The 10,019-nt window shown below is 43.8% G+C and overlaps 1 protein-coding gene across 1 annotated transcript in view; it reads left to right on the top strand.

Moving 5' to 3' along the window:
- fam214a (family with sequence similarity 214 member A) overlaps nucleotides 1–10,019 on the top strand; it is a 27,034-nt gene that overhangs the window by 16,054 nt on the left and 961 nt on the right. The window contains exons 2-10 of the mRNA XM_035682412.1: nucleotides 1,307–1,491; nucleotides 1,995–2,191; nucleotides 2,969–3,094; nucleotides 4,157–6,032; nucleotides 6,565–6,690; nucleotides 7,452–7,540; nucleotides 9,076–9,172; nucleotides 9,522–9,680; nucleotides 9,867–9,935. Of these exons, the coding sequence (XP_035538305.1) occupies nucleotides 1,307–1,491; nucleotides 1,995–2,191; nucleotides 2,969–3,094; nucleotides 4,157–6,032; nucleotides 6,565–6,690; nucleotides 7,452–7,540; nucleotides 9,076–9,172; nucleotides 9,522–9,680; nucleotides 9,867–9,935 (2,924 nt within the window). The remainder of the gene's footprint in view (nucleotides 1–1,306; nucleotides 1,492–1,994; nucleotides 2,192–2,968; nucleotides 3,095–4,156; nucleotides 6,033–6,564; nucleotides 6,691–7,451; nucleotides 7,541–9,075; nucleotides 9,173–9,521; nucleotides 9,681–9,866; nucleotides 9,936–10,019) is intronic.

Below are 10,019 nucleotides of genomic sequence, written 5' to 3'. Positions count from 1 at the left end.
ACACACACATACAGCAGCAGCTCGTAGCTCACGCTTCTGCAGAGCCAGCTGAGAGGGACTCTCTTCTAGTGGGAGGACAGGCTGTGTGTGTATTTGTATGTCTAGCCTTATGAGGGCCTGACGTCCTCAAAATGCTTAAAACATGCAAAAAATATCCGTGCGACTGTGACCTAATATTTGCTGGACTCGGAAATGAAGGCAGGAGAAGGGCTTGAGATTGTAGGCCAGGCAGCTTCAAGCCTCAGTGTTTTTAGCTTGTGTGCTGTAAAGAAAGAGAGCTGTGATTCTTAGAGCTGTTGTGTATCAGCTGACCTCCTGCAGGATTCTGGGAGTTTTCTCTGGAGGAGTGCAGGAGATAGAGCGCTAAGACGGGTTCTTCAGCCTCCTTCTAAAAATACCCCAGCTTTAGATCTAAGCTTCAATTACAATCACAAACCAAGCATGATTTTGTTAACAAAACTGATGAGCCACAGCTACAATTTAGTAACATTTGACTGGTGACCCAACAGCCCCCATCTTGCTCCTTGTAAAATCTGCTTTAAATAAGATTATTGTGAATAATATAATATGACAGCCAGCGGAGGGCTTCTTGTCAGTAGTCTTTCTGCTTCTGCGTAATAGTTCAACATGTCAACATTGTTGCAGTTGATTCAGAAGGGAATAGCCTATTCCTGAATGGTGTGAGGTTGTATCAGCTCTTTGCCCTGCCAGGTCTTGGTCACCCTACCAGCCCTGCCCAACCCCACCCTGGTAAAATTTGTGGAGCACCAGGTGGTGCAGCATTACTCTGTTCTATTATTTCTATTATTTACTGTTGAACGGCTGTGTTTTTGTTAGCAAATGCTTTGTCGGTGAGTGTGAATGACGTTGTCAGTGCTGCCTATACTTGTGTGTGTGTGTGTGTGTGTGTGTACTGTATAAGGGAGAGAGCAGACTGTGTGGCTTCACCCCTCAGCTCAGCTGACATGGAAGGTCTAAATATATTCCTTTGAAGCGGCCAAACTGGAAAACTTGTGTCACCCGCTGCCTTCCCCCACACGCCTTCTCTAAACAAGTCTTTCCAGCCAAAACTAAATGGCCACATCCACTTAAGCAGAAACCTGGACAACGACTGTCAGACATTCATGTGCTTATCACGTCAGTACAGGTGTCTTTGTGATTGTGTTTGTATTGCCCCCACATCTGTCACAGGATAGGTAAATTAGCACTATCCTTGCTACTTACCTTTAATTGGTTCCATGTTTATATTTAGATGTGAAGGGATTTTAAAATATATGCTGACCCACTGTTTCTCTGCCTTGTCTAGATGCCACCGAGGAGTTTTTCGAGTACGATGCAGAGGAGTTCCTGGTGTTCCTGACCTTGCTCATCACCGAGGGAAGGACACCAGAATATTCTGTGAAAGGCAGAACCGAGGGGCTGCACTGTCCACCGGCCCAGTCGGCCATGCCGCCTCTTCACAAGCACGAATGCAGCGACAAACTGCCGCAGGTAGCCCACGTCCACACGCTTCTATGTACACAGCCTGTATTTTCCTAAAGTGTGAACAGAAGGCAGCCTCTTCTCATTTTACTAGAGGTTGTTGTTGCTGCTTCACTTGCGTCATTCCAGTCATGAGTGTTAAGTGAGACTCACTTTTCAATTGAGCTCCACACTTGTGTACTTTAGATACACGCTATTGTTTATTAGAGATATTAGTGATACTTGTTATGTTTTGTACTTTGTATTGTATTTGTGTTGTATTTTGCTAACACAGCTGGAACTCTGCACCCTACGCACTCAATGCAACAGCTGTAGAGAATAGCTTATATACAGTAAACTCCCACAGTGGAAATATTTTTAATATAACTAAATAACATCACTGAGAAATTCACCTCCAAAGTGAGGCTCTTTCAGGGTCTCATCTGCTTTGCCCCTAAATTTTAAGGTCCTGGTGTTGACATTCACTAATGAGCACTAACCCTCCACCTTTATCTGTGGGTGTGTGTGTTCAGTGTCGGCAGGCAAGGCGAACCCGTTCAGAGGTGATCCTGCTTTGGAGGAACAGCATCCCCATCATGATTGAGGTCATGCTCCTGCCAGACTGTTGCTATGGGGATGAGTGCCCCCCGAGTGACCCCATCAACGACCCGGTCATCAAACAAGATGCTCTACTGCTGGAGAGATGGACCCTGCAGCCAGTTCCAAGACAGTAAGGCATACACTTGTGATCTTACTACTTAAACATGGTTAGTGCTAAAAAAAAAAAAAGTGCATGTTTGTCATTTTTCATAATAGATGTGGTGAAGCTATATTCAGACAAAGGAGGCGACGCTCCAACAATGTGTTTAAAGTCAGGAGTTTACAAGAGAAATTCAGTGTGTTTACATTTCCAAGGTCGCTGCTGCCTCCCATCATCCATTTCTGTCCTTGGACTGTTTATACAACTAATGCTTTCACATATTCTTCTTGCTTTGACATGAGTTAAAATAAATAGATAAAACAGTTTAAAAGAAATAAGGTAAAGGTAACAAATATCTTAATATACACAATATATACAGTGCCTGTGGAGTGTATGAGCATACACATGCTGGTTTTACCAGCAGGCCTATAGCACTTGAATTGAATTGGTTGTTGTTTAAACCTCTCAACTGTTGCATGTATTATCTTCACAAATATTTCTAAAGGTTATAAATCGTCAGCAAAATAGTTTTAAAAGGGGAGCAGAAAATGAAATTCAACAGCAAGGCAAAAGATTCTAAAAATATGAAATAAAATAAGAAAACTAAAAGAAAAAACCCCAGATAACTGGCTTGGTACTCAAAGGGTTAATTAGCCTTACAAGTTGGCCCACTTTCCTACTCACATGTGCAAGTACAGGGAACACTGTGTTTGGAAAAACACACACACACACACATCCCTGAACTGTTTTCTCATTAACCTGACATACTGGCACATTTCCACCTCTTTCTGACTGTGTTTTTAATAGAAGCGGCGATCGCTTCATTGAGGAGAAGACCCTGCTGTTGGCTGTTCGCTCTTATGTCTTCTTCTCCCAGCTCAGCGCCTGGCTCAGCGCCTCGCATGGCATCGTCCCCAGAAACATCCTGTACAGGTCAGACATAACACTCACTGAAGACTTTGACACTGGTGGGCTGAAGGCTTTTCACTGTGGCTGGTGGACCAGATTATTAAAGCTGCAGGAAACTTGATCTAAAGTTGTGTTGTTTTCAAATGTACATGTATATATACTGTGCTATAAAGAAAACCTACAATTTTGGTCAAAATTGAGTTATGACTGAAAATGAACTTTTAAATGTCTGTTTTATCTCGTGACAAGTTTTCCAAGTTCAGCCTTGCTCTATCTTAGAGAACATAAATTATGTAAAAATTCCAGTAACTAAAAAATCCAACCAAAACCAAGACGAGCCACAGTAAATGCGGTTACTGCACTCTTCCTTGGTTTCTCTGTAAATCCTGTATGCTGGACAATTTGGGGACAGTTCAGGAAATGAAAGCAAAGGGAATCTTCATGTTCTCCACTGGGGACCCTTACTGACTTCATCTGTGTATTATTAGCTGAGCCGATTTTAGTTGATAGTAATAATAGTTTGGATATTACTGCGCTAGTGCTAGCAAGCTAGAAAGGACAAAGGATTACTGTGCTAATTAAACCTAGCAAAATAATACTTCCATTCTTAATTACTCATCTTTCTTTCTTTTATCATCTCATTTCATCTTACACATGAAACAATAACAAATACAGATTTAATATCATAAGACATCAAATTAGATTTAGATTTTATCAGGAAGAAGGCACTCAAACTGTAGTTACTGCATCCTGTCTTTGCACTACTTATATATCTGTTTATAGTAATACAAAGACAGTGTGCAGTATCTGCATTTTTGGGGTCAAGGGTCAAGTGTGATTTTTAAGTCATAAAAATTACTTTGAGAATACATATTTAATAAGCACATGCCTGCTCATCTACATAAAACAACTTTGGCTGGCCAGCCTAAAAACTTTGAAGCCATTTTTCTCATTTTCACTGTTATCACAGTTACTGCGGTTAGGCTTTGTAGGGCAGTATAGGTGCAAATTTGACTTACTGTGCTTCTTTAAAAATTGAATGCGAGCAAGTAAAACTGAATTGTGTTTAATAAATCTGTCAAACAGGATCAGTGCTGCTGATGAGGACTTGGTGTGGCAGTTCTCCCAGCCACCTTCAGAGCACATTTTCCCCGTTCCTAATGTATCCCAGAGTGTTGCACTACAGGTTCGTGTCCAATCACTCCCCCGCCAACCCACCTACCCCACCCTTGCCTGCAGCATCCACACCGGCCTGCCTCCTCTTTACAGCAAGACCCCCAGCCTCAATCCAAACCTCAACAGCCATGGTGGCTTGCCCACCCTCAAAAAGAGCCAGGACCCCAGTAAAGACAACCTCCTTCAAAACTCTAACATGTACAGCAAGAGTTCCAACTCTATGTCTGGTCTTCTCCTCAATGGGTTACCCATTCCCAATCTTCCCATCAACAACATCCCAATTAATAGCCTCCCCCACACTGCGGTGCCACCTCCCTACAACAAGAAGAGCCAGGAGCCTGGTGAAGACCACACGTATCAGAATGGAGAGCTTCCGCAAGTCAACATCCCCCAACATCAGGGCTCCCCTCTGTTCCACAGGTCCTCTCACTCCCCCACGCCCTCCCGTTCCCACTCCCCCTCTCCGCTTCCCACAAGTAAAGCAGGGAAGTGGCTGTACTCAGCTCTCAATGGTTCATCTGATCCCACACAAGTAGAGGACTATGGGTCTTGCACCAACAACAGTGAGAAGTCAAAGGGGCCCATCCCAGAGCCACTGAGAGCATTTAAGAATTTCTCCTTGGCAGAGCCACCCCGCTGCCCCTCCCCGAGGCCCGCTGCAACCGAGACAAACCCTCTGATTGGCTCCCTGCTGCAGGAGAGACAGGAAGTTATCGCCCGCATCGCACAGAGGCTCAACTTCTGTGACCCCACAGCACCGCCACTCCCTCCCGGCCTTTTTGCTTCTGACAACCCTCCAAAAGCCATGTGGGGCAGTAACCATGACGACATAACTGCCAGTAAGACCAAAGAGCCAGAGGTACCCCCCTATGAGTCTGTGGGACGTGTGTGGCCCAGCCCCTTCAACACACCCGTGACTGACACTTCTTTCAACAAACGGGAGAGCTCCTCCCCTAAACCTGCAGCCTGCAGGAAGCTGAAAATGACTGAGACGAGAGACGCAGAGGAGGAGAGGAATGGAGAGAGAGAGAAAGAGAAGGAGAAAGACAAGGAGAGGGGGAGAGACAGCTCGCTGATTGCCCAGGCAGTACAAGACATTACTAGACTCATCCAAGAGAGACTGTCTGTCCCCTCTCTGTCCCCGAGGCACAGCAGGAGCGGCAGCCCTCTGCACCACACGCACACAACAACAGTCACACACACGGTCCGCACATACTCACACACCACGTCACCACACGTCCCACAAGCCTCCTCACACACTGCCACCAACGGTTACACCAACGGCCACATACCTAGCCATGAACTTCACAGAGGCAGCACGCACACCGCCGCCACACACGCGCCCGTTTGCACAGACAAACCCCGAGTCGATCCGGGGACCGAACGCCATTCTCCCCGGGCCCAAAATGGTGCTCACTTTACACTTGAAGAACCCTCTTTCAAAGGCCAGTCCCGCACCCAGGCTGGTCAGCGTTTACGAATTCCCCCACAGGAAAAGCTCAGAGTCAGGATACCCAGCAGCCATGAAACCCCCTCTGCCTCCCCTGTCCTTGAGAACAGCCCAAGGAATACCCAGATCTTTAGTTGGACTTGCAATGATGCCAGCCCAACCATGAACTGTAACATAAGCCACAACCACAGCAAGCCTCAGCCTCAATACCAGTCCCAGATACAGGTGCAGACCTGTGCGACAGCCCAGGCCTCCTCCCCGCAGGATGAGAACCAAGCACCCTCCGAGTCAGGATGCTCCAGCAGTCCAGACATGACGCCCCCTGCTAATGTCCTGGTAAGAGTCTCGTCATTTTGTCCAAATACGTTATAAGTGATAGTCCATTTAGTAATCTGCAGTATTGCAGCTGTCATGCCTTATGCCTGCTTAAAGGAGAAATGTAAAAACAGTAAGCTGTGTTTCACAAGAGGTTATGTGCGGAACTATTTTTTGGTCAGAAGCAGTGATTTTATATTCTCACATATCCACAAAAGTGGATATAAATGTATTTGTTTTGTTATTATGATTGGAAGTTAAACAAACAAATGACTCATTCCATTAAAAAATGTCAAGAAGTCTAACTTACACTTAAAGTGATGACACTTAAATTCAGAAATTAACGAGCAGGTAACAACATGCATGGCATTTCTCAAATTGAACACCTCAAACTGGAACAACCCTCCTGATTTATACAGAGTGTTTTGTTGGGAGCAGGTGGGACTGGAGTGGTAATCAAGATGGTGTATGATTTATGAGAACACGGTTTGATAAACACAGATGATTTCACTTCCCTTGCAAGCCTTAATCTCTGTCCATCTCTGTGCTCCAGCGAGCTCACAGCCCCTCCCCTCTGCGTCCCTGCAACAGCTGGAAGAAACAGAATCGCCACTCATTAGACGCCACAGCGACCAAGGCCTTCCACCCCTGTACTGGCCTGCCTCTGCTCTCCAGCCCTGTAAGAAGCACACTCACACACTAACCTACACAGTGAAACCCACAGTCACGGTCAGCTTCTACTTTCACACGCCAGCTCACAGTCACACTTACTGACTCAGTCATCGTCGGTATCCATGCAGTTGTGTTTGTCATAACAACGCACTCAATACCCTTTATTTCAAGCCATCTGAAGGCATTACTCACATTACTTTCACCCGTGTAAGAAGCGGGCCTCTAAATGTTGGTGATAAAAAGACTATGCAATATCTGGCAGGGTGTTTTTTATTGCTGCTGGGCCACTGAGTTTGTTAGCCAAGGTTAATGTACACACAAAAACACACTCACACATAGGCGGATAAGGCACGTGACTCATGTGTGCCTCATCAGCCACAGTAAGTTGTTTTACTGAGGTTGTCGGATTACCACGCTCCTTGATCATCACATTTTCCTGTGTCTTTGTGCGGTCTTACTCACACATATGTGCTCAAGTGAACACACAAACTCACATATTTTCACATACATGACACACATTGCACAAACTTTAGTCATACAAAATCAGTTTATCTCCATGACATCTTTTAAGCCCTTTGAATCCTTTAAAATAAATAAAACCTATTGTATATTTAGAAAATATATAGTTTTATGAGGGATTAAAATTTTACATTTTCTGTTATTGAAGACTCAACTTTGGTGGCTGTTTTTGCTTTTGAATGTCTCTCCTGGATCTAAAAAAGTCCTACCATTGCTCTGTGCTAACCATGTCCTGTGTGTCGGCGGCAGGTTCCTCAGAGGAAAAATCAAACGGGCTACTTTGACCTGGACACCTCTCTGGTTGGCTGTAAGGGTTTGCCTTGGGCCTCTGGGAAAAGGTACACATTTTCTCACCTGGGATCTTTGTTACTGTAGTTACCAGACTTAAACTTTGTCCACGATGATAAGGTCAGGCTACTACCACAGGTTTATTGAAGTCTGTGCTTTCAGCTATTGCCTGCCTGGGGACTACAGATCAGAGTCCTGAACCGGGTCGGGCAACCCGCAAAAACGTTGCGTAACCGGTGAAAAACATAATAATAATTGCGGGTAACGGGCCGGTTGCGGTTCTGAGCTCTGTGGGTGCGTGCCAGGACTCTGCTACAGATTAAAATGAACATTTCTGGCTAACTCTTGTTTATTTTCAGAAAGGATTTCTGAAATTAATATACACTGTTGCTAAAGTAATAAACTAAACTAAACTTAATAAACAGCTAAAAGACAGAGCATTTTTTGCATTACAGTTGCTTCCCACATCATTTGTGTATTATAGTACCATCTGGATCAAGATACTCAGACTTTGCATCAAGCTGACTTGTTTTTCTCGCTTTGCAACATATCAGCTGTTACTATGTGTAAGTGCCATTGAGGCAGCAAGTGTATTTTTGATATTTTTGGTAGCTCTTTATTGTCTTTAAAGCTTTTTTAGTTTATCAGCAGTATCAATCTAGCTATCCAAAGGTTCTTAAAAAGTCTAAAATCTGTAATCGGAATTTTAGGCCTTTAAAATGTCATTAAATATGATTTTGTCTTAAAAGTTGAATTATTGGAGAGAATGTTACTTGTGTAAAGTCACTTTTAAATGTGTTTTGGGGATTCTTTTTATTGATCCACGCCATAACTACAAAACAAAACTGACAAATACCAATTTGGTAAAAGCCTGTGTATGTAAATGATCTATCTATATTAGAGACTTGCTACAGCTACCATATCTAAACCCTAACAAGCTGACATAGCCTCGGATCAGCAATACGTTTTAGAAGTATTGTCCGTGTGTTGTGAGATCAGACAATAAGAGTGTTGTTCTCAGTGGTAAGGTTAGGTCAGCCCTGTTCTGCTGACTATTCCTCTCACGCTGCCACCTGCTGAAGCTCTGCTGTACTGTGACTGCATCTAGAATCACACACATTCTGCTCAAAATGGCAGACAGAACTGAATTGGCTTTATATACACAGAGCTTCACGGCACTGCCTACACACAGCAGATGTGGGTGGTAGCTCAGTGCTGCTTTTGATACAGCAGATGTTTCAAGAGTTTGGCCTACAGGGTGGAATTCATTATAGCCACAGGTCAAGTTCTGGTCAATTTGGATGTGGCTGGTAAAAGTCACAATAAAATTGCCTTTTTTAATTGTAGATTTTTTAAGTTATATTTGATTAAAGATTAATGTGTGTGACCATTGGACGCAAATTAATTTTTTACACCTATTCTTCCAGTAAATTAAGATGTCAGTGTTTTGTGACAAATAAGATTCGGTCTGGTTGTTATGTAGCAGGTCTATTCAGACATACCAGGCATGCTTGTCACGTCAGCATCTTTCATACATCACGCATTGAAAACAAGTTGATCAAGTGTTTGTGCTTTAACCCTTCAGGGTGTGTCCAAAGAGAGAGGGGTACACAGATGAGTCACAGCAGCTGTTCAGTGCCAGCGCTCCACCTGCCAGTCTCAGTCTGCTGGGGAACTTTGAGGTATAGCACACAGACACACTCAGAATCATGTCTTTTTCATCCAGCATTTTTTGTGAGTGGTGTACTTTCCCTCATGCCAGTTTTCATCCCTAAATAATCCAAATGAAACAGAGCGCTCACAAAGGAAATTGATTCAGCTGTAAAGTGCAAAATCTGGACTAGCCATCATCTAGCAGCTTGTGCATTTTGCTTGCTAACTTTTCAAAAGATTACATAATAACTTTACTGTATGAAAAATTGAGTTTCTGTCCTGGATGAAAAGGAAAAAGGCCAAAGCCAAAATCAATGATGACTTATGTGTGTGAACAATATAGAAAGAAAATGAATAGATGTAACTGTGTCTCTCCAGGAGTGTGTGCTGAACTACCGTCTGGAGCCTTTGGGGTTAGTGGAGGGTTTCACAGCAGAGGTCGGAGCCAGCGGTTCCTTCTGCCCCAGTCACCTGACCTTACCTGTGGATGTGTCGTTCTACAGTGTCTCCGATGACAACGCTCCTTCACCATATATGGTGAGATTACTTTTCTTTCCCAGTTAGTCAATCAATAATTCAGTTTTCTTTCCTGCCTGCATCACTGAGTTGAGCTGTACGCTGTATCAGCTATTGTGCTTATATGTGTGTGTGTGAGCTCCTGTATTATCCATGTATTACCTTCTTATGCCTGTTTGTAACACAATGTGTTGTGTCTTCTCACAGGGTGTCATAAACCTGGAGTCCCTGGGGAAAAGGGGCTACCGTGTACCTCCATCAGGAACCATTCAAGTGGTAAGGAAGCATTCAGGGTTCTTTTTTTCCCTCAACTGTAGAAATGGTGTAAAATGTTTTATTTCAATAAGATATCTGCATCAC

The sequence above is a fragment of the Morone saxatilis genome, unplaced genomic scaffold, assembly GCF_004916995.1.
Source record: "Morone saxatilis isolate NCDOM2014 unplaced genomic scaffold, NCSU_SB_2.0 Contig11, whole genome shotgun sequence".
In the NCBI taxonomy this organism is placed as follows: Eukaryota; Metazoa; Chordata; class Actinopteri; family Moronidae; genus Morone; species Morone saxatilis.
The sequence above is the reverse complement of the archived record's forward strand: the minus strand, read 5'-3'. Positions and strand labels throughout refer to the sequence as shown.